The sequence below is a fragment of the Suillus clintonianus genome (genome assembly GCF_016758775.1).
Source record: "Suillus clintonianus strain FC179 chromosome Unknown DEU56scaffold_75, whole genome shotgun sequence".
NCBI classification, from domain to species: Eukaryota; Fungi; Basidiomycota; class Agaricomycetes; order Boletales; family Suillaceae; genus Suillus; species Suillus clintonianus.
Window position 1 is genome coordinate 112,742 of NW_024539299.1, and position 26,272 is coordinate 139,013.

Sequence of the window (26,272 nt, forward strand, 5' to 3'; positions counted from 1 at the left end):
GTTGTCACAGCATATCGGACTGTGTAACTCAGGTTTTGCTCTGGTTCCTGCCCTGCCTAGATCACAACGGTAGGTCTTGCCAACGTACCTTTTGGTGGATGCCAGTAATTGACGCGTGTTACTACATGCCAAAGATGTCACCTAGATGGGTGTACAATATACTGTCGCATGTTCAAATAAACTCGATACCGGTACGGTCTAGTCACCTCGTCGACATGCGTAAAAGCACACTTAAGATCATTCGATTACACAAGCATTTATCATGTACTACTGAGAATGCGTGAATCACAATAATCATTCCAAAGGCACAGGATCTTCCAGCGTCAACTTTCCTTCGTCCACACGCTTCATTATATTTTCTGCGCTGCGCAAGTTTGCTTGTATTTTCTCATCTCGTCCACCTTGCTGCAGAGCAGAGACCGCCCATATTTTCATCATCTTGGGCACGGATCTCCGTAAATCAATGGCAACTTCATTGAAGTCGCGAATAGAGACACCAGCATTCCGCATACAATCCATGGCACAACTCATGTACCCTGGGAAACACTCGTAAAATGGCCGCACGAGTCTGTGTTGTCCACTTACATGCATGATATTCGTCATCCTCAGGGTATGCTCTAGCTGCCTGCATGTACGCCTTTGCCCCGTTCACAAAGCTAAACATACACACCATAAGGTCATTGCTGTACCGAGCTGTCTGTGCGTGATAGAATCCAATCATCCTGCAAAGCAAGGGAACAATGAGCAAGGACCGCAAGTGCAGGGAAACAGAGGCATACGAGTAGGCAATTCCACCAGGATAGATGCAAAAAGACGACACGAAGCCGGGGTCAACTTCCTCCTTACTAGGATTCTTTAGAGCTATCTCGATGTCTTTAAGGAGGTCCTCAGCTTCTTCCTTCAGATGTTCAAGGGGGAACTTGGATTCCAAGCCAGGATCGGTGCCGTAAGCCTGCCATGCGATTAACTCAGCACTCAAAGAAACATGACTCGCAACTCACGTCCATGAACATCTTGAGGTGCATGCTACGCACGCCTCGCAAAAACGTATCCTCGAAAATCATTCCACGATCTGTCTTGATAACATTCTTCCAAACACTTCGTCCCCATTCAAGCAAGTCGATGGTTCGTTTCAAATACTGAATACCTGCTTGAGGTTCATTTCTTAAATGGCTGTCTAACGTGCCTCTCATTATCCAAGCACTGCACTTGACGATCAATGAACATTGCAACACGAAGCTCATACAACGCACCGAACAGTCACGGACAAAGCAGGGCGCACATCATTCCAACCCTTTTCCTTCAGGCGTTTTTGTGCCTGTTCCTTGATAGTTTCGAGCCCGTCAGAGTGCCAGGCTCGGCGAGCCGTAGCTTCGAATGTGACTGAACCTCAGTCAGTGCATTTTCTTCATGTGAGCGTGAAGATATAATACCTTGTTGATTGTACTTGGTAATCCAATCGTTTTGACCGATATGGAATGCGCGTTCGTCACGCATCAATCCATTGGTCAGATACGTCAAGGCCTGTGCGTGTTATTATAATATTACCAGCGGAAGGAAGCAGCTTGAACTCACCTGCAAATTTCCGCCATAGGCAAATCCTCCTGGGGCTTGAGGGTGAGCCACTTTTTTCAAGTCATTCATAAACCCTATCCCTTGCATAAATTCCTAGTACATGTCAATTGGCCCTGATCACATAGGAAGTCGCGGAGATTACCTCGTACGCATATGCGATCACCCAAGCCTGCCAGAAAGGAACATGGAGCGATTGTATACAACAAAACAGTGAAGCTCACACTGCTGGAGACTTTTTCGAGACCCCCTTGCCGGAGTTCAGGGAGCATCTCTGTCGCCACTTGCCAAGGAAGCTTGCCATTGTCGGCCTTGAAATGAGCAAGAGGTGGGTCTCTAGGAACCTTGCTTCGCGCTTGGGCTGCATTCATACCGGCAGTATACTGATCTTTCTGCCGCTGCTCCGCGGGAGAGAGGTTGGTTTTGGGGAGTGCGTTCAGAGCCTTCTGCCACGCTTCAGTGCTTCGCCCCCAGTCTGCAAGGGCCTACGCGGGGTGTGAGATCAGGTTAGACTCGGATGGGAGAGCACGATGACTCACATCTTGAGATGCTGCCAGTCGTGACCACCCCTTGGCATAGCTCGGATCAATCTCTGTAGCCTAAGAATCAGATGCACGCGTTAATATTTTTGAGGTCCATTTATACGACAACTGGCATCGGTACCATCTTCGCGTCACCGACAGCATCTAGGTATCTATTTAAAGATCGTGTTTATTTGTACCGCAACTCAATATAAGTAGAACTCACCTGTTCAACCCATGATTGCAAGCAGCACGATTCGCGTATAGAATAGCGTTCTTGTCATCCAGAGCAATAGCCTCGGTGTATTTCGCAAGTGCCCCTACGAAGTCCTGCTTCCTGAATAACTCATTGCCTTCGTTCTTGAGCTGTACTCCTATCGGTTCTGACATGTTTGAAAAGCAAGAAGAAAGCAAAGCTTCAATTAGCTGACGTGTGATGCCGTCGATGCAGGTCAGGATTTAGTTGGTAGAGGCAGTATGAAGGATGAAGTCTAGATCAAGGTAGAAGTCAACTGACAGGTTTGCGCAGATTTAAACCAGATCCGATCGTCGACACGAGGCGTCTGAAGCGTTCATTACATACACGATCGGTGGCAAAATTTTGACCATTGCGCCTGCTCATGCGCTCGCGGCTCCATCCGATAAAAGGCTAGCTAACTTCTTCCCCAGCGCGTCAATGAGACATTCCTTGCGTGCGTATGCAGTCTTCTAGGTTATTGCATTGTTTATCTTGATTGATCCTCGTTACTTTGATCTGCTCAGCTCTGCGATAAATGGTTGAATACCACGGGCAACGCTAAAAAATTTGTCCATTTCGGACAGGCAGAAATCACAAACGTCACTTACACCGTTGCTAGAATAAAGGACACTGAGTGACACCAATTTCATCCCGCGCACCACAGTCTGATGGGGTGGCATTATTGCATCGAGCGCCGTTGATGATCATGGCATGATGTTTTGGTGCACAACAGTCATCCAACATTGGACCAGCAATCCCTGTGATGTTGAATTGTAACTCAAATTACATGCTGGTTGTCAGTAAGTTGTGATGTTATGTAGACCGAAATGCAACGCACATAAACCGGACATCCCCTGTGGATGTGGGGTCGCCAAGTAACCGAGACTACGTACAGAAGGGAAGGCAAGAAACGTAAAGTAACGGAGTGGAAGAGAGCATAGAATCATCTAGTGGGTCGAAAAACTGTGATAGAAGCTACAAATTTGAAATATTTATACTGTAGATACTCGTAGGTTTTGGGCTGAAGGATCACATTGATACACAAGCGGATTGTCTAATGAACCGGACACACGCGAGACCGTTGTGTCAAGTAGCGTAGCTGGATCATTAATAAGAGGCATTAGTGCGGATAACGAGTCGCTGACTGGGCGGGATGGCATGCTCTGCTGGTGCTTCTACACCACCCGCAAGGATGCCCACGCGCATCATAGCCAGGAGCTATGTAATAGAGTATGTGTGTACAGTGGTCAGTGAAGGGAGCCGACGAAGATCAGAGTCGATCATTAGCATCGTTAGATAAGCGAACAGGGTCATTCTACGCACGTTATGCGCCGCGTGAGAGTGGGCATAGACGCCGCCGAAAAAGGAGGCGGTCATGTCATTCCCAGAGTTTCGTGTGAGCAGAGCGGGTCCTCCCGGATGGCCATCGAGGAAAAAGGACGCGTCGTGAATAAAACCTGAGATGAGGAGAAGAGTACGAGACCGGGACTCTTCCTGAACTATCGACAATGAAGTTTGTAGTCGCTCAGAAAAATCCTTGGGGCAGAATAGCGTTGGCTCACATGTTTCCCACGTTACCACGGGTAATTCCTGCGGGGACACAGGCCATTCGATTGAGTCCTGAAGATCCTTGAGAGCCTTGAGCTTCATCGTGAGTGCGCCCTTTTCGATTTCGTTGCTAGGGAAAATGCGGAGATGGGAAGCGAAACCGAGGTAATGGCACATAGCGATGAACCATTTGGTAGGGTCATACTGGTACCATCGGAATGCATTCCTAGTGCCGGACTCGTAAATAAAAACCGGGAACATTGCAATGGATGGCAACTGCTACCTGTAGTCCATAGGGAATTGATGGTGGAAATTATGGTACCCTTCGCCCATCGTAAGGATAGCGGATAGAAGGTGGTCGCGCGGCGACTGCTTGTCATCGTACGGCGTGCTGCCGAGATAATGAGCAATGGAGTTGATGCAAAAAAACGCTCTAAGATGAAGTTCAAGTTTTGCCTTTGATGAACAACATGAAACTCACGTGATGGCACGTAGTCATGCGAAGGGCACCGACGAAAAAGAATCCGCCTTTCCAGTCTCCCCACAACACACCAGGAATGACCATCGGAAGCAAATAGCCGAAAATAGTCAGGATGACAAAGTACCACCTGTGCTGCCATTGTACGAGAGGGTCCTTACGCAAGTCAGAAATATCAGCTGGCCCCGCTTTCAAGTCTGACTCGAAAATGATCCATCCGATGTGAGTCCAGAGGAGGCCACGTTCCGAGTTGTAAGGGTCAAAGTCCGTGTCGGTATGTCTGTGGTGAGAACGGTGTCGGCGTGCCCACCAATAACACGAGCCTTGCACTGCACTGGCCCCCGCAAGGATGAGGAATACCTGCAAAGGGAACGATGCATTATACGACCTGTGCGACCAAAGGCGGTGGTATCCTGGAGCAACACGTTCTGATGATGTCTAGTTGAAAATACTTTTACCACTCACCAGCAGTGATACCTGGAGAAGCAAATTCAGCAATCAGAAGAAGTGACTATTACCAAGTACCTACCAAGCATGGAGTAGATGTAATAGAGGGTGGTGCAAATGACAGTCTTGCGAAGGATGGGAACATATAACAAGCCATACAGGGAAAGGGCCGGTGTGATAACAAGAACAGAAAGGTTGAACCAACGTATGCCAGTAATGGTCGGAAACCCATGCGTCAAGTTCTTTATGAACTGCATATTAAACCGCGGTCGTCACCACCAGAAATGCGAATAGAAGAAGACGCGTCCAAGAAGAACAGAAGGATGTCGAACTCGTTACTAGGCTTATGTAGTATCACCCTGCGACGGTGGGACATTAGTCCATAAGGTTTTTCCTCCGCATTATATGTGCCGTTGAAACATGACATGGGTGGGCTGATCGGGCAGTAAAAATTAGCGGACGAATGTCGCGTGAAAGATTCCGTGCAGAATGTAACTCAAAACGTGGAAGACAAAGGCAGTAAACCTTGTGAAAACTTAGAGTCTTATTTTCTATGAGCCTGATCATTGCCGACCCGAGACAATGAGACATTTCATTACCTTCACAACAGTCTCGTAAATGGGCACTCACGCACAGGTTTTCCACCAGATGAGGACTTCAAGCTGTCCCATGTTCCCGTCACTTAGCCTCATGCCCCAACGCTTAGATTTTCTTCCTTCCCGGTACCATCGGAAACGGCGAACCAACGTGAAACTTGAGTCCTGTGGAGAATGTATCGGGTTGTGCCGTCAAGAGCTAGAATGTCGGCGATGTGCAGCCTAGTAGAGCCTAGTGTGGTCCGTTTCAGAGTCTCGGCGATAACGTAGGCAAAGAACAAGAGGCGTCGGAAAGCGCCACCGTATACATAGCTACCCTTTGGGTCCGATACCAGATCGTCCGTAAATGCCAGATTATATATGATGTGCTAATTGTCTCACTTCTCACATTATATGGTAGCCACTACATATGTCCTGTACTCCCTCCATAGTTTGATTGAAATGATTATACGCAATGTCAAGTTGAAACCAACACTGAAGCACGACAATGTGATGGATCAGTTTCATATATGTATACAGTATAGGCAGTATGTGCACTTTCGAAACACTAAGATTGTTACCTCAGAGGTGGCTGTCAGAAGCGGAAGTTTCATCGAATGCGCTGAGGTCAATGGTGGTAAACCGCTGAGATGGGGCAATGTCACTGGTTGTGAGCCGTTGTGATATTGGGGCGACTAGAGTCGGGGTGGTGTAGTCATCATCTTCTGGATCGGTGTCGGTTTTACGATTAACTGCGCGGTATGCATATGTCACAATCACTAGCAGGTTGCAAACTATCAGGGAGGACGATGTCTGAACACAGGAACGTAAACATTTGGAGTAATGAGAGTAGAGACGAGACTCCACCTCCAAATTCACCGCAATTATCTCGACTTCTGTGAGTGACAAAAACTGGGTGGTAACATGGAACAGGGAGAACATTGTCGTGATGATGCTAGACGAGAATATTGCCAGAATCATTCGTCGCTGTCGAGTGGGCAGGTTGACATTCCAGAGCAATCGGAGGGGAAAGACCACAAGGATACCGTCAGCGACACAATTAGCTGATTCAATAGAACCGTGAGTATGACACAGAGGAAGTTGGTTAGATGCCCACTTGCGAGTTGGTGGACCGCCGTCGAATGGTCCATATGACAATGTGGACCTCTCTGGCCCATTTCATGGTACCAACTGCGGTTCGATCTACAATTCCGTGCCTTGTGCACAATAAACCCTGCCCACATCGAGAAGAAGAGAATTACGAAGCCCAAGGACAGGCGAAAAAGCCACAGCGTGGGTCGCGCAACTCGCGCAATGGAAAGCAGTATGCTCATACGTGCAGACCTTCAGATCTGTTTGTTTCCTTGAATCAGATTGAAGGATGGACCGGACCTTACCAATTTACGCAGGGGAATGCGAACGATGATATCCAAAATGAAATTACAGATGACCTCCCTTCTATTTCAAGTCCATTCACATTAGTGGCATAGTTGGGATGTCGACAAACGAAGTACGCACCAGAGCACAGGTTAACCCAGGAACTAATCAGGTACACTACCCCAAGCAATCCAGCAGCGGCAGCCCATGCGTCCTCCCACCAGAATCTTCTTATTTGTATTCGGAACCAGACACGGAAAACTGTAAGCCCGAGTGCCATCCCCTGCACAACGGTGGTCACCGCTAAGTTGGTGTAAGACACAATCCTGAGTCCTGACGAGAAAGTGAGTGTCAATAGTTGGCCGACTTACCCTTCATCTGTACTATCCAGGACATCGCCATCCTTTTCGGAGATGGTGATCCCTCAAAACAAGAAAGCACCGAGCGCTACTGAGGGTGCACCCCGGTGCAGAGAGGTGTGTAGTGATGTTGTCCGTGTTCGCGGAATCCCTGCAGGGTTGACGCGTATCGGTTTGCTGTTCGGGTTTGGTCTTCATTAATTTGAAAACGTTCCAGAGCCCAGGGCCCAGGCTGGGCAGGATGAAATCAGGCTAAATCAGACCGGCCGGCCACGATGATCGGCAACTTAGTAACGGTACGTACAGCTGCCGCTCATTGCCCGGGTTGACGGAGTATGAACACAAGTGATCAGGTGACTTCAGTTTAGACGGTGATATTCTCACGCTCCCAACAGGTATTGAAGGTCAACCCCGGTCAACGAGTCGACAACCAAGGCACATCAACCCACACGATTAATGATCACTTACATAGTTCAGCCTTTAGGATAGGACCCACCAATGATCCATCATTAAGTGCACTAGTGCCTTTTCGTGAGCTTCTTCTGCCCATGGGCATAATAATATTCCTATCATCAATTTTTTTCTGAACAGGATGATAATGTGTGTAGAAGCAACCTATTTGTCTACATAGGGAGATTAGCAGGATGATGATTATCTCCTGTAGTACTCCCCGTACCAAGGCAATGAGCCTGTTCGTGTCAAGCTCATCTTGGTTATCTGCGACTAATCTCGGTAAAAGACAGTGCTGCTGGCAGTCACGAATACTCACAGCATCGTGTTATGATTCAGATGGCTCCTGGCATAGGGTACGCAGCGGAATGACTGACGATGGACGTGAGTGCGCTGAAGAGAAGAGAAAGCTGCAAAGGGTTGTGAGCTGAGTGGCTACTTCGTCGCGAAATTTTCGAGAGGGCTTTTTGTATCTTTTTCCTTGCTACTCGGGCCGCCCGACGCATCTGACCTTGCCGTAAAACGAGGCGCTTGTGCATATCCTGCTGCTCTCGAACGCATGGCCGACGTGGTGCTCCGATGAATCTCAAAATCACTCATGTCATCCCAAGTGTTTTGCTCGGGGACTTGTCGCACATGCCTTATGTTCGCCTCTAGCGCTCCGGCAAGGCGGAGAGACTTGACCTTCACTTGCTGTGGCATGTCATCATTTTTGAACGAAGTATCCTTCCGCCAGGTGTGCACTCAAATCACCTAAACGATAAGCCGCAGCTGCTCATGCATAACTGACGTGGCAGCTACTCGCACACTGTACCAGTGATTGGGCAACTGCCACGCAACTTATCACGGCTGCTTTCTTAAACCTGTTCATTGGCCCTGGTTCTGAGCTCCCAAGTCAGACGTTGCTGTATCGTAGCGGTGCCACGCCTTGAAGCTCTCCACAATTCCTGGCTGAGGGTCCGCTGGCCCCGATCTGAACAGATATGCAGTCGTGTCGTCTGTGGAAATCGAGCGGACTTGAGACTTGTCAGAACGTATAAAGAGTCCTCCGAATTTCCAGTGTAGTACATTGACAAAGTAGTCACTTCTCTTCTCTTGCCTCTAAACATGCAGCTTTCTGTGCTCTTTAGCGCGCTTATGTCTTTCGTCATTCTCGCTGCAGCGTCACCCACGCCATTTAGCATGTCGATTGACAAACTTTCCGGTGAGCATTCATGATCATCAACATTATCATAGTTACTCAGATGCCTCAATGTATCACTCAGCCAAACGAGACACGAACTTTCAACGTGATCTCCTGATAGAAGGTAGGAAACCCAACGAGCTTGAGACCAACCCCGTGACTTATCTCTCGTACGACACTACACGCGATGGCCCTGTTATTGCTGAAGGTGGGACACATTGACCTGCCATATATTCATTTACGCATCAACTCTTTTGCATCAGGTATCAACAAGAAGCGCGAGGAGCTTGGGTCGGGGATTGCCTACGACAAGCGGGAGGAGCTCGGGTCGGGGATTGCCTACGACAAGCGGGAGGAGCTCGGGTCGGGGATTGCTTACGACAAGCGGGAGGAGCTCGGGTCGGGGATTGCTTACGACAAGCGGGAGGAGCTCGGGTCGGGGATTGCTTACGACAAGCGGGAGGAGCTTGGGTCGGGCATTGCTTACGACAAGCGGGAGGAGCTTGGGTCGGGGATTGCTTACGACAAGCGGGAGGAGCTTGGGTCGGGCATTGCTTACGACAAGCGCGAGGAGCTTGGCTCGGGTATTGCTTACGACAAGCGGGAGGAGCTTGGGTCGGGCATTGCTTATGACAAGCGCGAGGAGCTTGGCTCGGGTATTGATTACAACGACTAGGACAACAGACTACTACTACATAGTACATAGCATAGTGAGACAACTGTCTTGGAAATACACCAATAGATCTCATGGTTATCCATTAGATTATACAACAAATATTCATATCAAGCTCACATGTCAGCGACTTTTAACATCCAAACACAGACTGAGATCCGCCTAGGCCTGCGAAATATTTCTCCAACACACTCTTCGACACGACATGCTTCGGGCATCTACGTCCCGTCCATGTTTCAAATTGCACATAGCCCTGCTCCAGGAGCACCTCAAACCCCCATAACCCTCGCCCACTTGGGAGCTGCACTCTTCGCGAGCATTAGAAGAGGCGTCTCTGTAGGTTTGTACGTCCACAACCACGTCAATTCACTGTCGCGTCGAACAGCGCCAGCGGAAGAAGACTTCAAGAAGTACGCCCCCGGTAGTCATAAGTGTTGTTGGTCTCTTGAAGTAATTTTGCCAACTCGTTAACTCTACCATGGACCTGGCAATGGGCATAAGCAGTAATTGGCGCCAGATTGCCACCAACCTGAGTACTAGTATTAGTACCACTGTCACCTGTCGGCATTTCAAAACGTTGAGACTGGATGCCACTACTGGTATTTGCGAAGAACGATTTTCATTCACTTGCTTGTTTGCAACAAGGTGAGCAGTTCAGCCAAGTCGAAGAGCTGAGTACTGAATACTTAGATTGAACAGCCTACTTAATAGCTCGGCTGCTCTGGCTCTGCGAAGATTGAACCCTCGGACGAGTCCGCACTCATTCAAAGATTCCCCCGTATTCACACAGGTGTCATAGAAATATCCCTGCAGGAGATCACTTGACTTCGGACTTATCCTCAAGGTGTGCTTTGAGCGGTCCGTCTTTATTTTGAACGTTACGGTGACGAGCACCTGGTTCCCCGCTCGTACGAAGACAATGGTGCGCGACGACCGCGGTGCTGTTATCACCCTGAGTGCGTCTACTACAATGTCTTACTCCCATCGGATGACACGTGAGGACCCAGGAAGCACGAAACGTCGTGGCCCTGCAGTCCATTGCAGTCCTCTGCAGCAGCTCAGAAACTCAGAGTTAATTGTGGCTGAAGGCACGATTCCTTGTGCGTCCTGCCAGATTATTCCGCCTCCAAATCGGTGCAGAGAACGCCTTTTATGTCCCTCGTTTCGTCACTTCGAGGCCATGTGAGCCGGGAACTTGCGGCCCGTACCTCTGGTCTTCCCAAGTCGGCGACAAGAATGTTTATAAGTACGGCTATCCTGCGTCTTCTTCGTCTTCATCCATACAACTGGCGGTCATGCGACAGCCTAGGACAGTTCTCCGTAACCGAATGACTGTTTTAATCGGCCATCCGTGAAATGCCGACAAACCTGCGATTGTGTTCTGTTGAATAATAAAAGCTCCATAGGCAACAAGGGTGACTTTTGAGCCCCACTTGCCGTGGACCCTCTGTAACCTGTGACATTCTAGCTCACATTAGAGCGCGACAACGCCCGTCCCCCAAAACAAGAAACGGGTCTTGATCACAGATGACAGCATCAACAACGGGCGCGATTTTGGCTTTTACTCTGGCTTTTGTGTCATGCGCGAAAGCCTCGGCTAGTAACTCTAACCTTGCCGTGCCTCCTGGAGCAGTGGTGTGTCGAGGATCGTGATTCTGCAGTGCTATACCTAACTTCTCGCAGTACATTGATCCTCTGATGTACAATGTTGTAGGAGCAAACTACACGGAATGGCGCAACTTGTCCACTGTTGGCTTTAATCCCACTTCCACTGCACCCCCATTCATTCAAGTCTTTGACCCTTCGTTCCTCGAGGTTACCGGACCATCGGCAACTATTCGCTCAATTACTTCTAATCCTGGATTTGCATTTGCCCATGAAGCACCCATCTACGTTCCAGACCTCAACGTAGTATTTTTTTCAAGCAACGATGGTGGTCCACTCGGGTACAACGGTTGGTATAACAACAGCGTTGTTAGCATGATCAACATGACAGAAGTCGACATGGCGCTGGCTTCCACAACGGGAGACGTTAACATACCAATTCAAACGGTGTGTGGGTTCCGCTCAGTTAGGCACATATCATTGATCTCGACTGGCAGCTCAACCTTCCGGACACTGTCCAAATGGTAAACGGGGGGACAGGTCCATACAAAGGAGACCTTCTGTTCGTCACCTCGGGTCGCGCTTTGCTTCCTTCTTCTATCGTGCGCGTCAATCCTAGCCCTCCCTACAATGCTACTGTTGTTCTGGACAACTTCTTAGGCAGACAGTTCAACTCGCTCAATGATATCAAAATTCTCCCTGGCACGGACATCATGTTCTTCACTGATCCCACGTGAGCAATTGATGTGATCATCGTGTCTACAATGTTAATAAAACCTTGGCTCCTTCAGCTACGGGTGGCTTAACGGTTTCCGTCCTGAACCAATGCTACCATTACAAGTTTACCGCTTTGATCCGTCCACTGGGCAGGTCAGAGTTGTCGCTGACCAGTTTGTACATCCGAATGGTATCGCATTCACCCACGATGGAAAAAGTGCATTTGTGTAAGTTTTCAGTACTTGTATCACCTTTCGGTCCACACATAAGGTTAAAATAACATATTAGCACCGACACTGGCATCTCTGGAGGCTTCCTCGGAACGAATCAAACCTTCCCGGCCACGATGTGAGTTATTCACATCGATCGTGACTGCAACAACATTTTGAAGCAAAACGTATAGCTACCAGTTCGATGTTGATCCACAGACGCAGGCGTTCACGAACCGCAGAGTGTTCGCCTACTCTGAGTCCGGTTCACCGGATGGCATTCAGCTTGACACAATGGGAAACGTTTATTCAGGTTGCGGAGAGGGCACCCACGTCTGGAACGCCGAGGGGACGCTAATTGGGAAGTTCTATCTTAACAGCACCACAGCTGAGATGATCTTCACAAAGTCCGGTCTCGTTATTTTGGATGAGGAGACTATATATCTAGCAAACATCCAAGCTCAGGGATTGAATCTTGCTACATTGTAGATGCGCTGCGCAATCGCCCTAGGTCATGTTACATACAAATATCTAAATCCATCGTGGCACTTCCGTGCAACCCGCCGACAATAAGAATCAGGTACATGAACTCCACAGACTCATCAGCAAACTAGAAATTTCCCCACAGACAATATGCTATTTTAGATTGTTTCGTACAGTAATAGCTCACAGTGCGGACAGATGGACATACAGGCACAGACACATAAAAGGTAGACCTCAATGCTCATGCGAAAGCGGTGGTGACAAAATTTTAGGTGTGTCACAGGTCACACATTTAAATGCATGAAATACTACACCATTATATATATATATAGAGCACGTCACTAAGCAAAATCCAACTTTTATTTATAGAAAAATGTGGAGTTTTCGTGGAGATATGGTCTTTGCAAACACAGCAGCTCGGAGAGCATCCCTGCCAGATTGTTCCGCCTCCAAATCACCTTTATGCGTTACTCGTTTCGTCACATCTAGATCACGTGAGCCGGAAACAGGCGGCCCGTAACCTTTGGCCTTCCCACTGCCAAGTCGGTGACAAGAAAGTACGGCGATTCTGCGTCTTCTTCGTCCTCATCCAAACAACTGGCGGTCATGCGACAGCCTAGGACAATTCTCCGTAACCGAATGACTGTTTTAATCGGCCATCCGTGAAATGCCGACAAACCTGCGATTGTGTTCTGTTGAACAATAAAAGCTCCATAGGCAACAAGGGTGACTTTCGAGCCCCACTTGCCGTGGACCCTCTGTAATCTGTGGCATTCTAGCCCACATTAGAGCGCGACAACGACTGTCCCCAAAAACAAGAAACGGGTCTTAATCAAAGATGACAGCATCAACAACGGGCGCGATTTTGGCTGTTACTCTTGCTTTTGTGTCATGCACGAAAGCCTCGGCTAGTAACTCTAACCTTGCCATGCCTCCTGGAGCAGTGGTGTGTCGAGGATCGTGATTCTGCAATGCTATACCTAACATCTCCCCGCAGTACATCAATCCTCTGATGTACAATGTTGTAGGAGCAAACTACACGGAATGGCGCAACTTGTCCACTGTTGGCTTTAATCCCACTTCCACTGCACCCCCATTCATTCAAGTCTTTGACCCTTCGTTCCTCGAGGTCACTGGACCATCGGCAACGATCCGCTCAATTACTTCTAATCCTGGCTTTGCTTTTGCCCATGAAGCACCCATCTACATTCCAGACCTCAACGTAGTATTTTTTTCAAGCAACGATGGTGGTGCACTTGGGTACAACGGTTGGTATAATAACAGCGTTGTTAGCATGATCAACATGACAGAAGTCGACATGGCGCTGGCTTCCACAACTGGAGACGTTAACATACCAATTCAAACGGTGTGTGGCCCCGTGGGTCCTGCTCAGTTAGGTACATATTATTGATCTCGACTGGCAGCTCAACCTTCCGGACACCGTCCAAATGGTAAACGGGGGGACAGGTCCATACAAAGGAGACCTTCTATTCATCACTTCGGGTCGCGCATTGCTTCCTCCTTCGATCGTGCGCGTCAATCCTAGCCCTCCCTACAATGCCACTGTTGTTCTGGACAACTTCTTAGGCAGACAGTTCAACTCGCTCAATGATATCAAAATTCTCCCTGGCACGGACATCATGTTCTTCACTGATCCCACGTGAGCAATTGATGTGATCATCGTGTCTATAATGTTAATAAAACCTTGGCTTCTTCAGCTACGGGTGGATGCTCGGCTTCCGTCCTGAACCAATGCTGCCATCACAAGTATACCGCTTAGATCCGTCCACTGGGCAGGTCAGAGTTGTCGCTGACCAATTTGTGCACCCAAATGGTATCGCATTCACTCACGACGGCAAAACTGCATTTGTGTAAGTTTTCAGTACCTGTATCGCCGTAAGGCCTGCGAATAAAGTTACAATAACGTATCAGCACCGACACTGGTATTTTGGGAGGATTCCTCGGAACGAATCAGACCCTCCCGGCTACGATGTGAGTTTCTTACATAGATCATGATTACAATAATATTCTGAAGCAAAACGTATAGCTATCAGTTCGACGTTGATCCACAAACACAATCGTTCACGAACCGCAGAGTGTTTGCTTACTCTGACTCCGGTATTCCCGATGGCATACAACTTGATACCATGGGAAACGTCTATTCAGGTTGCGGAGAGGGCACCCACGTCTGGAACGCCGAGGGGACGCTAATCGGCAAGTTCTATCTTAACAGCACCACAGCTGAGATGATCTTCACAAAATCCGGTCTCGTTATTTTGGATGAGGAGGTGATATATCTAGCAAACATTCAAGCTCAGGGATTGGATCTTGCTACATTGTAGATTCGCTGCGCAATCGTCCTAGGTCATGTTACATACAATTATCTGGATCCATCGTGGCACTTCCATGCAATCACCCGACAATAAGCATGAACTCTACGGAGTCCCGGCACCACTTGACACTGGCACACAGATCTCTGGTTCGTGTACGTGTCGTTGTTTGCATATAACATAACATATGATTTCAATTTGTGGAAGGGATGGTAACAGACGTCTAGCCAGGGCCTCTTTGAGACCATGATATGGCGATGATGGCCAAAGTACGCCGATCGTCCTGTTCGAGTTTCTGGACCGACAGCTACATGGTGTATTGACAAGCTACAGCTTTCCCTTACCGTGGTTTAGTACCGCGCTGACAGGCTGTGCCGATCCTCCCATCTCAATGGTAGACCGGGAAGAGACCAGCCGTTTTGCTGCGTGGCGTTTGTGAGCAGATTGATGGAAAGAAGGTAAAATTCTAATTCTTCAAACAATTATTTCTTCCCGGGAATTGCTACGATTGACTTGACAGTTCTTGACTGTTGATTCCTCCCGACCAGGACTCAAATCCGATTATAGAATTGTCCTTCATTATCCATCGCACGTTGAGTACATTCCTGTTACTGCGTGATCTCAGGATCAGAATGATGCCGCCAAGAATGTCTGCGATGACAGCAATGGCAGGTGGTATCTCACGAAGTACCAACGGTCCACTGGCCTCTTCAAAGTCTCAAATATCAAAGATTACAAGAACACTGGCGGAACGAAGACGGGTGGATGTTTGACCATGCCGCACAGGATCAGCGCTAGCAAGCTCTATGCCAGGTGCTCTCGCAAAACGAGTCACGAAAACGATGTAATGGTGGAAGGTCCCAAACCGATCAATGCAAATATGCTGATCATTGACGAGGTTCATCAACTCTGCCGCAAGATCAATCACGGACATGAAAGGTTGTGACGGAGGCACATGTATAGTGATCCCAGTGGTTATCTCACTTTGTCGTCCTGGGACTCCTTTGTTTTAGGTGAGGGTTGTCCGACGCCGTTTGAATCATTCTGTGTCAAAAACACGACATGATTCCAGGATATGCGCTTCTTACCTTGGCCCTTTTGTCTAACAATTTCATTGCATCAAGGTCCGTATGGTGGATGCGGGTATAAGTCGTTGAGTGTGCTCCTCCCTTGCCTCAAACTCGTTGAGGGTCACAAGATAGAGTCTATTGAATCATGCAATGACCTGGCGGCCCGGCCTGTAGTGACGCAGAATTCCTTGAGCACGGTACCTCAGGCCTCAGGAGTCAGGATCAGGAGGAAATATTGATCATGTGTTGCCAGTGAGAATAAATGATGACAGGAGGAAATATTGACGATATTGAATCTGATCCATCAATTGTGCATTTCATGTGCACATGATGTTGAGAGATGTTGTCATGTGATGCCCACCTACTGGGTAGACACGCAATTTGTCTCATTGCAATTGTGCAGTAATAACCAGTCAGACTGTCAGATCGTCCCTTCTCAATTTGACGTCTCCAACGTCGCTCTCGTACCTCGTGCTCAAACTACAAAGTTGAAACAGGTCCAGGCAACATAGACGAAATCTCCATTCCGATAGGCCAGACCATATAGAAGGAAGACAGTCGTTCCTTCTCCAGTATGTGTGTTATGACTTCGAGCTGGTAGTGTCGAATGGCAAGGTCTCATGAAGCAATTTCCGATGTAAGTCTTACACAATGCAGGCCGTCTGACATGTTTCGGCTGTTCGGCATGGTCGCACTGAGTTTGATTTGTTTGACATTTGCGAAGCGACACGGTATCGACGGCGCCAACAAGATTGGCAGACTACCAATGTAGTACCATTCCGACTGACTCAAGTTCCTGGCGCTGTAGGATCTTGTGCGGTGTTATACCGTAATATTTGCTTTGCTGGCATCAAAAAGATCATCAACACAAATTAATGGTTGGCGTCACGAGTACTCTGTACTCATCATCTGACTTCGACCGAGCGGCATCGGTGGACTGTCACTCAGAGCCCTCCTTAGTCTGTCAAGACTATAAAATCGGAACCGCCGACCGTCGCTGAAATCAGGAAAGAAGACTTGGGAAGTACCTCATCATTGACAATGACGAAATCCGCAGTGGGTATGATTCTGGCTGTTGCCCTTGCTGCCGTGTCGTACACGAAAGCGTCCCCACCTGGAGCGGTGGTGCGTCGGCAATTGTAATTCTGCAGTGCTACATCTAAACGTCTGCCTCGCAGTACATCGACCCTCTACAGTACAATGTTGTGGAGGCCAACTACACAAAGTGGCGCAACTCGTCTGCTGTTGGCTTTAACCCCACCAACACTGCACCCCCGTTCATTCAAGTCTTTGACTCTTCGTTCCTCGAGCTCACTGGACCATCTGCCACCATTCGCAAAATTGCTTCGAATCCTGGCTTTGCTTTTGCACACGAAGCACCCATCTACGTTGCGGATCTCAACTTGGTCTTTTTTGCAAGCAATGGCGGTGGCTCACTTGGGTACAGCGGCTGGTATAACAATAGCGTTGTTAGCATGATCAATATGACAGAAGTCGACATTGCGCTGGCTTCTACGACTGGAGATGTCAATATCCAGGTTCACACAGTGAGTCACTTCCGCTTGGTCATTGCATTGCTTAACCACCTTGACTTTCAGCTCAACCTCTCTGATAATGTCCAAATGGTCAACGGAGGAACAGGCCCATACAAGGGTGACCTTCTGTTTGTCACCTCGGGTCGCGCTTTGCTTCCTCCTTCTATCGTACGCGTCAATCCCAAACCTCCATACAACACCACCGTTATTCTGGACAACTTCTTTGGGAGACAGTTCAACTCGCTCAATGATATAAAAATTCTTCCCGGCACGGACATCATGTTCTTTACTGATCCTGCGTGAGCAATTGATTGGAAAATGATGATTACTATGCTAACAGTAACCTGGTTCTCTTAGCTACGGATGGCTTAACGGTTTCCGTCCTGAACCAATGCTACCATCACAAGTATACCGCTTTGATCCGTCCACTGGGGAGGTCAGGGTTGTCGCTGACCAGTTTGTGCACCCGAATGGTATTGCATTCTCCCCAGATGGCAAAAAGGCATTCATGTAAGTTCGGTTTTGTCTCGCGTCTGGATCAATCCTTAGAATAGCGCATTAGCACCGACACGGGTCTTTTCGGAGGCTTCCTCGGAAATAATCAGACCCTTCCGTCCACGATGTGAGTTTTCCCACCCAGCGTGATGGTAATGAGATACTAAAGCAAACTTAAAAGCTATGAATTCGATGTTGACCCAAAGACGCAGTCGTTCACGAACCGTAGAGTGTTCGCCTACATCGACGCCGGTGGACCCGATGGCATTCAGCTTGATACCAAGGGCAATGTTTATTCCGGATGCGGCGACGGGATTAATGTCTGGAATGACGAAGGCGCGCTCACTGGGAAATTCTTCATAAACAGCACCTCGGCCGAGCTGATCTTCACGAAGTCTGGTCTCGTTATCTTGGCGGAAACGGCGATGTATTTGACAAACATCCAAGCTGATGGAATGTCGCTTGTAGGTGTTTGAAGTTTATGTATAACCGCCACGCCTGTTGTAAATTCGATGTATATTTCCTCGTACAAGCGAGGTGCATGTGATATTTTCAATTCACTCTTATAACTTTCAAGGTTGCGATTAGACAAAACTGTCCTCGAGTGTCCGCATCACTAATTATTGCAGGAAACATTTTCAAGGACCATGATTCAACCAAGCTCGGATGGCTCAGTGCTTGAGCTTGATTCACGCATTGGAATAGGTTTTTTCTGTGCACCTTAATCTTCATATACCTCGGGCTAATGTTGCCCTACACCACAGTTCTAAGTAGTATAACTTAACTCCAGGCCAAAGACAAAACGACTGGTCAAGTGGTAGCCGTCAAGAAGTCCCGTGCACCACTGTGGCTCAAACGTACAATATTGCAACATGAAACCCACGTCCTCCGAACCTTATATGGCCATCCAGCCATCCTTTTGGTGTAAACCAATTCGATAGCTGGCTGTACAGGTGGTGCATACTCCCTCGCTGTATCGTTTATAGTTTATAAACCTAACCTTCTGCATTTCAGCTTTCGGCATTGGGGTACATGCACTCTCGTGGCCTTATTCATCGTGACGTAAAGCCAGATAACATCCTACTCTGTCCTACAGATCATCAGATCATTCGCTTGATTGATTTTGGCACGTCAGGACCGCGCGCAGCTCGTACCCGAGGTCAGCCCCCAAAAGGAACTTGAACATGGTTTGGGAATTTTATCTTACTTTATGCGATTTTACATGTGCGCCGAGGCTTGGGTTGTTCATTTCATCCTTGCAATTTGGTACTGGAAAATTTGTACAAGGGCAGCTTCGACCCGACGAGACGACCTTGAAGCTTTGGCGTACACTCTTTTCAAGATTCTTCGGGGCTGCCTGCCCTGGAACGAACCGCGCGTACCCACAAGCTCGGTCTGTGGTGTAGTGACAGGCATCAAGTTCTTGCAAAGAAACGAGTTAGTCAATCGCGAGATTGGCAGAAGGCTATGATGCTGCATTCGGGCAGTTCCTTGACGAAATACCTAGTCTTGGATTTAACGAAGAAATCGCCGATATCTCAGGGTGACTTGACCACTTGAATTTGGCGCCAGTGATATTGCAGGCAAGTTCTTGTTTCTAGTTGGGTTCTTCAAAGCTCACCGTGTCGATGTCAGCCTCCGACATCCGGCGAAAGTCTGCGAAGCCCACGTCACTTGGCACACCATCTTGCATCGCCTGCAGGCAGGCCAGCTCATCTGCGCACAAATATTCCCAAGAATGACAATCAAAGGTCACACCGTCGGTCAAGGAGATTCATCGTTCCGAGTAGATCCTTTGCTCTCTGACCAAGCGTGGTCTGCTGTTCTGCCACCCGCAGCAGTCCTGCAAGTAGGGATGTCTAAAGTTCCGCTCACGGCTGACAAGGAGTCTTGAGCACCTGATATCGCTATTGTATCAGGTTCAGGCTAGCTGTAGCATCCTACTTGGTGCTACTTTTTTATACATACGAACTCTTTCCTTAATTGATCCTGATCAAGTGAGACTTACCTCCTACGAACAGAAAGTCTGATCTCTTTACAGTGCGAAATAGTGCCGTTGCATTGGAAAGTTGTGGATGATACTCTCGGTGCCCTCCTTTCTCGTCTTGTGGCCGGACCAAACATTGCTGATGGGGAATCCAACTCTTGAAAAACCGCATGGTAGATTGCTGTTCTGAATCCTGATGTTTACCAAAGTGCACTCGTTGGGTTCAGACACAATCACGTACAATGCCCGTGGACAAGCGGTTTACTGGGAATCAGAACGGGGATGGTTTGATCAGCTCGTAGCAATTTCCAAGAGACGCGCTGCTGATAGACAGTACTGGTGGACACTGTGCTGGAGAATCGAGAACCAAACGGCATTGATGACAGTTATGACGAAGAAGACAATACTAAATGGCGGAACGCTTAACAAGAAAGGGACACTGTCCCACACCCTAGGTTTAGTTAACTATAGCAATCTTGACGCCCAACTACCGTTCATATCGGCAAAATATAGAATGACAATTATGCATCAGTGCCGCAGTGGTTAAATTCTATGATATATATAAGTGCCTGCAGTTTCAGTCGGATCCAGCTGCAGGCTTAGGTGGGTTTAAAATATTTGTATTTTCTCCGGACCCTCGAGACTAGACCTGTTACCGAGTTTCGAAGAGTTCGTTCAAGTTGACTTCAGCAGCCAACATTAATATTAGTACAACTTGTACAGCGACATGGGCGCCTACTCCCACTTTCCAGTCGACGGCCCGGCCCCGATATTTGTGATAAGGCGTGATGCAGGTGATTGGTATCATAACTCATGATCTTGCTGTGCAGCCCGTGGTTTCCAAGACTTCTCGAATTCTCGTCATCTCAACAGTTTTCAATCAAGACTCTCTTCGAGATGCTGACTTCGAGGACTCATAGGGATCCATATGGAACCTGGATAATTATTTAACACGTGGGATGAGACAAAGATAACCGGAGGGCCGTAGAGGGCCGCAGTCAATATCATCCGAAGAGTCCTTCTTGGTCCATACCTTCGACATATTCCTTTTGATTGACGAACATCATGTCCAGGACGATGTATACTTCAGGCCAGCGCGCGCCTGGGCACCGACGACAACGATCAAGAACTTCAAGTGACCCCGGGCAGCCGTACGTGGCACCGCCATTCAAAACGGGGTGGCCTGCACCAGCGCGCAGGACGACGGAGCCTATGAATGCCCCCCACCGGACCCCCTCACGGAACTCGTCCGTAGAACGTGCGGGGGACCCATTTGTCCCCTCACCAGGGTCTCTGCTTGCACAGATGGAGGTGCGCTCTCCGATGAACCCTTCCGGTCCAATATCCGCGGGTCCTATCTCACCGTCACAACATTATCGGAGCTCTTCCAGACAGAGTAGCTTGTCTCAGGTCCCCCTGATACAGGATGTACCTCAGCCGCCTAGAACGGCACTCAACACGCCTCCGGTGATGCCCACACCGCAGGTAGCCCCTTCTTATGCCCCAAGCTTCCCTGTTCCCCAGCCAAATTCCCCAGCCTTCACTTCACCATATCAGCAACCATACTTCCATGGGACGGAACACCAGGGTTCCAGCCACAGCGTCCGCCAGGGTGTGAATCAGGGTGTGAATACAGCCCAGAATACACGTCCAGCCGCACACTCAGGCACGCAGAATGCACACCATGGCATGCAGCAAAATAGCTTTCATAACAGTCATAACGGCTCCTATCATAGTACACATCATCGTTCTCGTTCTCATTCGCGCCCTCCAAGTGCAGCATCGCACAGATACGCGTCAAATGTCACCCAGCCTATGTATGGTCATGGTAGTTCTGCCACTCCAAATGGATCGCGCACCTCTCTCAATGGTACCCCTCCCAAGAACCAGTTAGTGGCTGCTGCACTCAGTCATCAGAATGTGTCACCCCCTGACGTGACCTCTCCCTTGAATCGCCCTTCACTCAACTCAGTCCCATCAGGCAGCCGTTCACGACCTTACGGCCGCACAGTCCCTGCTCAACCGGCACATACGTCAAGAAAACAAGAGGCTCATCCCAAGCCACCCCCTCCTATTCCCGCAAAGCAGCTTCACCACATGACGCCGCTGCCAAATATGCCAGCTGGACAAATGCAGACTCGCTATGTAAACATGCTTTTGGCACTTGATGATATCCCACCATTGTTCAACATGATGGCATCTTTCTTCACGTGGATCTTGCTTGCGGGATTCGTCTTGTTCCCCGGAACATTCACGTCTTTACAACAGCAGCAACTCAGCGGTGTGGAAGCACAAGTGCTGAATGCGATAACTAATATACCGCTGTGAGTGATGGTCGAAACTACGGGAAATGAAATTGTTCACCAAACGCCTATAGTTATATCATTGCATGGATTTGTACCGGTATTGGTGGCATCGGTATGATTTGGTTGTGGTGGAAATGGCAAAAAAATTATATCTGGATTGTGAATCGTATCTTTGTGTGAGTGACGTACAGTGTCACCAATTGACTGACGAATTCACCTTCTGAGTAGGCCTGGCCTACTCAATTCGCTCGCTGGTGTCATCTCAGTGCTTTCCAATATCTACGGCGTACAGCATGGAACATACAGCACAACAAGCGAGTCAGCACTTATCGTAACGGTTGCGGTTGCAGTCGTGTGTGGATGCCTTGTTTTCCTGTATCAGGTCTGGTTGCTGGGAAATATCAAGAAAGAACATGACAGAGAAGTTGGTGTTGAGCATGCTGGAGACCATGGCGAAGGAATCCTGGGGAATGAGAGGAAGAAGTGAAGGGGAATGTGAAGTCAATTATGGACATCTGATGGACATTGGTTAATTACGAGTTGTCGGGATTTTATGAGACTCACTTGGTTGTAGGCTAATACGAGACTGCTAACAATCCGCGAAGTTAGTTTTTCAGATGAGCGCTTCGTGCACATTGCATATACCGGTTTTGTTCACATCCGAGCAGGCTGCCTGCAGGCTGCATAGCAAGTAATGTCTCAATTGCCTGCGCAAATTAGTAGTCTACATAATTGGACTGAATGTCGCATGTAAACCTGCAGCTAAATTGCGATGCGCATACCTCGGAACTTCTTTTATGTAAAAGTCAGACAACAAATGGCAAGAGAAATGTTTGAATTGAATACAACGGTTAAAGCATAGTGACTATGAGACGCTCAATATCCGAGCAACATTGGCCGCCACATCCGATGATGAGAGATCGTCCAGCTCAACGTGTTTCTCAACTCCGCGTTCTACGAGAATACAAATTAATAAAGCCATGCATAAATTTGCCTGAGGGCATGAGCAATACACGCACCAAATCGTGCAAACATCCGCGCGGGTGTGCCGTTTGCCTCCCGTATCATGACAGGAAGGTCCGGGTTATGTTTCTTGATGACTGGGTATGTGGACAAGATGAATTGCCTGCAGACATGATCATTAAGTACACGAGTTACTGTCCTGTGCTCAGAAACCATGAACTTACCGCGTGCCCGCCGAAGCTTGGCTTGACTGGCAGCAAAAGATGCGAATTTCACGGAGAGCGGGAGACAGGGTTTTCGCAAACGCGGACATGGCAGGAATAGAACAAGATCAGGTCACAGCCAATACTAAAGGCAAACAACGTTTCCGCAACGCTTTCTTGATGCCGGTCGGGTGAGTTGAACGGGTGCTTACATAATAATCTGACAGCGCATGAGAATTATATCTTGTTGGTTGTCTTGCCCGCTCTTGCCAACCACCCAATCCCCTCGCTGCTGATAGCGACGCCTCGAGGTTCCGGCGACCTCCTACGCCACCATGGACGACGAGCAGACCAGACAGCAAGAAGACTGGCTCAACAGCCGCAAGAACAGGTTGCCTTCTTTCACAGAAGTTCTCTCTAGAAGGACGCGACCACCCGTTGATTTATTCATGTTTTAGTAAGTCGTACTTTTATGCTTACTTGAGTGGCTTAACAGTCTCTGATATCATGTTATGTTTAGCCTTTTCCTCCAACGTGAAGGTGCAGAAGATATCCTGGACTTCTGGCTGGATGTTCAGCAGCACGAGAACCTTTGCAGGGCATATTTCAAAGATGTCCGAAAGTCAGGCCGGACAATCAAAGATGATTGGCCTCAGTACTGGGAATATGCACGCCGTCGCGGGTCAATATATGGCACGGTCGTTGGACTTCAGCCGAATGCCGTAAAGCGAAGTACGACGAGCACAGGCGACATGGTCAACGACCCAGAAAAACATGCTATGGCTCACGCCGCTGACGAGAAGCGCGGTGGTCAGCGTTCGACAACGCCTGGTGTTGACAAGGAGTACATCTCATCCCCTCCCACTGCTGTGAATAGTCCAGATTTTGATCCACCACGGTCAACGACACCTTTCTCCCTCTCGGGGCGAACACCAACCCTTTTCAATCTCAAACGCGCATCACGTGCGCCAACTGTCATCCCACGCTCCGCTGCGATTAGTCGTCTGGATCTCATCGCGTCGGCTGAGCGCATCTTCTTCCGGTATCTCTCTCCCTCCGGCACAGTAAATTCTCCAGAAAATCACGAAATATACCTACCTCCCGCCCTCCGTATACACACTTTCCCCCTCAGTAGCACTCAAGAGCCGAAATCACAGAGCGACCTGAACATGATGGCACATATTCCTGATATGTTCCACGCCCAGAAGGAGTACTGCTTTAGGGCAATGGAGCAAGATGCCTTTCCACGTTTTCTGAGAAGCAAAGCGTTTGGAAAACCTCACTCCCGTGTCTGCATTGGTCCGGCTCGTTGTCGGTCTGATTGTGCTGTGGATTGGCCTTGCCGCCGGCTTTTCCCTGATATTTCTTGATGTACAACCTAGATCAAAGCGATTTTTCGTGCGTGTTGTCTGTTTTGTGTAATGCTGCGTCTAACGGATTGTCTGCTCTGCAGCTCTTCATTCCTTTCGCGTTCGCGATTTTATTCCTTATCTCACATCAATACGAACTCGATCCGATCCTTGTTTTCCTCGGCCAGTCAGAGTCGACACCATTCCGTACGCTCACTATTCGCGAGCCGTATGTGAGGAGATTGCTACTGGGTCGTGCCATCTGGGTTACAACTCTTGTCTCCACTTGCGTCGTAGCGCTCACACTCATTTTCTGGGCTGTTCCCGGACATCGGCTATAGCGATTGGGTCAAGCAAAGAGTTGCTGTGTCTCTGTATTTATCAGATGGACCCGTGTGGGAAGGGTACTCAATGTATGATGCTCACGAAGGAGAGCGAGCTGGTCGATATTGTTGATTTTACGCTTGGGTAACAAAAGACTTTGATAAGCACTATTATCTTCAGCTATTCGCCTACTCCCTCTTGCCCCCTGGTCTAACTCTACCTCCTAATACTTCGCATTCCGTATTTCGCTATCATTTTACCTCGCATACTCCACCAGGTCCACCTTCATCCTCGCTGTGCTGTGATGTTCTTTTGTTTCTCTCATTTCCCTGAATCCTTTATGACCTTTTTATATACGTACGTACATGGTAGGACGTTAGGAAGTTAGACTCATATCTTTAATGACATGTTGAATTCTCATTGATGAAGTTGACAGCCCCTTGGTGACGAATTTTCATTATGACTTCTTAGCGCTGCGCCTTTGAATCTTGCCATTACAGTTTATTTGCTAGCAGCGCTTTCAACAAGTCACAACTTGAACCCACCCCACGTTTCATTAATCTTTATTAGACGGACTGTCTCCCTTCTTCTAAAGATCTGGCTATAACGGGAGACTGTCTTGAGGTCGCCCGTTTGAACTTGATGCGGTATTCGCAGTAGGGCCGTGCGCTCGCGACCTGCGCATGAAAATTTCAGCAAGTTATTCTGTAAGTAAATTGGATTGTGACAATTACCAAACTCTTTCTTCACTGAAGAGTCTGACTGTAAACAATATGCTCTCTTCAGCAGCATTTCTTAACGAGATCAGTACATAAATTTACTGCTCAAACCTCTGGCGGCTGGCATAGAACTGGGCCTCGGCAGCGGCCGTTTCGAGGGCAGCCAAATTTAACGAGTGGTGCTCTTCGCTTAACATCTGGTATCACCGGCGCTGTCGTCCATACGAACTATGTGCGCTTATTTTGTTTTCGGTGTAGCAAACACCGTGAGTTCCCTGCATCCGCCCAAAAGATACAGTGGTGAGCAATAACTGCAGTTCCAGTGCAATAATGTCTTGTGTCTGCTAATGTCCACAACGGAGCAGCCGATTGCGTCAATAACGCCATGACACCCACCAGAACAAAACATTAGTTATAGAAGGCCTCCTGTGGACATTTGTAATGTGCCCTCAAACGCCTCTTCCTCTGTGCCAATATTACCTGCACTTGCGTAAGTCCTTCCTTCTTCAAATTATTACCCCACGATTGGTATGCCTAGAAGGAAATTACCACACAC

The 26,272-nt window shown here is 48.4% G+C and overlaps 11 protein-coding genes across 11 annotated transcripts; 7 read left to right on the forward strand and 4 right to left on the reverse strand.

Moving 5' to 3' along the window:
- Positions 1–56: 56 nt before the first annotated feature.
- Positions 57–2,700, reverse strand: DEU56DRAFT_821582 (uncharacterized protein). The gene is made up of 12 exons (XM_041354113.1): positions 2,320–2,700; positions 2,236–2,266; positions 2,112–2,171; positions 1,797–2,057; positions 1,718–1,744; positions 1,576–1,668; positions 1,434–1,524; positions 1,254–1,383; positions 1,002–1,203; positions 780–952; positions 586–722; positions 57–536 (listed from the first exon to the last, which is right to left on the reverse strand). The coding sequence occupies exons 1-12, from the start codon at positions 2,481–2,483 to the stop codon at positions 295–297; spliced, it is 1,611 nt and encodes a 536-aa protein (XP_041205193.1). The 5' UTR covers positions 2,484–2,700; the 3' UTR covers positions 57–294.
- A 738-nt stretch (positions 2,701–3,438) lies between these two features.
- DEU56DRAFT_915888 (uncharacterized protein) lies at positions 3,439–5,061 on the reverse strand (the record flags this gene model as incomplete). Its single annotated transcript, XM_041357795.1, has 6 exons — positions 3,439–3,549; positions 3,655–4,105; positions 4,163–4,312; positions 4,371–4,770; positions 4,823–4,834; positions 4,887–5,061. The coding sequence occupies 6 exons, from the start codon at positions 5,059–5,061 to the stop codon at positions 3,439–3,441; spliced, it is 1,299 nt and encodes a 432-aa protein (XP_041205194.1).
- A 655-nt stretch (positions 5,062–5,716) lies between these two features.
- DEU56DRAFT_821610 (uncharacterized protein) lies at positions 5,717–7,622 on the reverse strand. The gene is made up of 6 exons (XM_041354114.1): positions 7,128–7,622; positions 6,898–7,059; positions 6,777–6,837; positions 6,497–6,723; positions 6,247–6,443; positions 5,717–6,192 (listed from the first exon to the last, which is right to left on the reverse strand). Exons 1-6 carry the CDS (start codon positions 7,156–7,158, stop codon positions 5,962–5,964), a joined length of 909 nt encoding a protein of 302 aa, XP_041205195.1. The 5' UTR covers positions 7,159–7,622; the 3' UTR covers positions 5,717–5,961.
- A 1,571-nt stretch (positions 7,623–9,193) lies between these two features.
- On the forward strand, positions 9,194–9,687 carry DEU56DRAFT_862036 (uncharacterized protein; the record flags this gene model as incomplete). The annotated part of the gene is made up of 1 exon (XM_041355340.1): positions 9,194–9,687. A coding segment is annotated over one exon (231 nt), but the record flags the coding sequence as incomplete, so codon positions are not given.
- Positions 9,688–10,704: 1,017 nt separating this feature from the next.
- Positions 10,705–12,502, forward strand: DEU56DRAFT_535522 (uncharacterized protein). The gene is made up of 6 exons (XM_041346684.1): positions 10,705–11,056; positions 11,105–11,473; positions 11,524–11,759; positions 11,818–11,970; positions 12,032–12,091; positions 12,147–12,502. Exons 1-6 carry the CDS (start codon positions 10,949–10,951, stop codon positions 12,439–12,441), a joined length of 1,221 nt encoding a protein of 406 aa, XP_041205197.1. The 5' UTR covers positions 10,705–10,948; the 3' UTR covers positions 12,442–12,502.
- A 792-nt stretch (positions 12,503–13,294) lies between these two features.
- On the forward strand, positions 13,295–14,887 carry DEU56DRAFT_862041 (uncharacterized protein). Its single transcript, XM_041355341.1, has 6 exons — positions 13,295–13,381; positions 13,433–13,801; positions 13,860–14,095; positions 14,154–14,306; positions 14,368–14,427; positions 14,483–14,887. The coding sequence occupies exons 1-6, from the start codon at positions 13,364–13,366 to the stop codon at positions 14,775–14,777; spliced, it is 1,131 nt and encodes a 376-aa protein (XP_041205198.1). The 5' UTR covers positions 13,295–13,363; the 3' UTR covers positions 14,778–14,887.
- Positions 14,888–16,381: 1,494 nt separating this feature from the next.
- DEU56DRAFT_821651 (calcium-dependent phosphotriesterase) lies at positions 16,382–18,441 on the forward strand. Its single transcript, XM_041354115.1, has 6 exons — positions 16,382–16,960; positions 17,014–17,382; positions 17,434–17,669; positions 17,728–17,880; positions 17,933–17,992; positions 18,047–18,441. Exons 1-6 carry the CDS (start codon positions 16,877–16,879, stop codon positions 18,339–18,341), a joined length of 1,197 nt encoding a protein of 398 aa, XP_041205199.1. The 5' UTR covers positions 16,382–16,876; the 3' UTR covers positions 18,342–18,441.
- A 73-nt stretch (positions 18,442–18,514) lies between these two features.
- On the forward strand, positions 18,515–19,070 carry DEU56DRAFT_535877 (uncharacterized protein). The gene is made up of 3 exons (XM_041346686.1): positions 18,515–18,570; positions 18,630–18,821; positions 18,880–19,070. The coding sequence occupies exon 3, from the start codon at positions 18,898–18,900 to the stop codon at positions 19,045–19,047; it is 150 nt and encodes a 49-aa protein (XP_041205200.1). The 5' UTR covers positions 18,515–18,570; positions 18,630–18,821; positions 18,880–18,897; the 3' UTR covers positions 19,048–19,070.
- Positions 19,071–20,511: 1,441 nt separating this feature from the next.
- Positions 20,512–22,820, forward strand: DEU56DRAFT_821655 (uncharacterized protein). Its single transcript, XM_041354116.1, has 3 exons — positions 20,512–22,176; positions 22,230–22,334; positions 22,387–22,820. The coding sequence occupies exons 1-3, from the start codon at positions 20,918–20,920 to the stop codon at positions 22,643–22,645; spliced, it is 1,623 nt and encodes a 540-aa protein (XP_041205201.1). The 5' UTR covers positions 20,512–20,917; the 3' UTR covers positions 22,646–22,820.
- Positions 22,821–22,844: 24 nt separating this feature from the next.
- DEU56DRAFT_821660 (NDUFA2, NADH ubiquinone oxidoreductase 10.5kD subunit) lies at positions 22,845–23,538 on the reverse strand. Its single transcript, XM_041354117.1, has 3 exons — positions 23,346–23,538; positions 23,178–23,284; positions 22,845–23,112 (listed from the first exon to the last, which is right to left on the reverse strand). Exons 1-3 carry the CDS (start codon positions 23,432–23,434, stop codon positions 23,024–23,026), a joined length of 285 nt encoding a protein of 94 aa, XP_041205202.1. The 5' UTR covers positions 23,435–23,538; the 3' UTR covers positions 22,845–23,023.
- A 44-nt stretch (positions 23,539–23,582) lies between these two features.
- Positions 23,583–25,421, forward strand: DEU56DRAFT_821662 (RGS domain-containing protein). The gene is made up of 3 exons (XM_041354118.1): positions 23,583–23,781; positions 23,845–24,613; positions 24,778–25,421. Exons 1-3 carry the CDS (start codon positions 23,660–23,662, stop codon positions 25,012–25,014), a joined length of 1,128 nt encoding a protein of 375 aa, XP_041205203.1. The 5' UTR covers positions 23,583–23,659; the 3' UTR covers positions 25,015–25,421.
- The last annotated feature ends 851 nt before the right edge of the window (positions 25,422–26,272 follow it).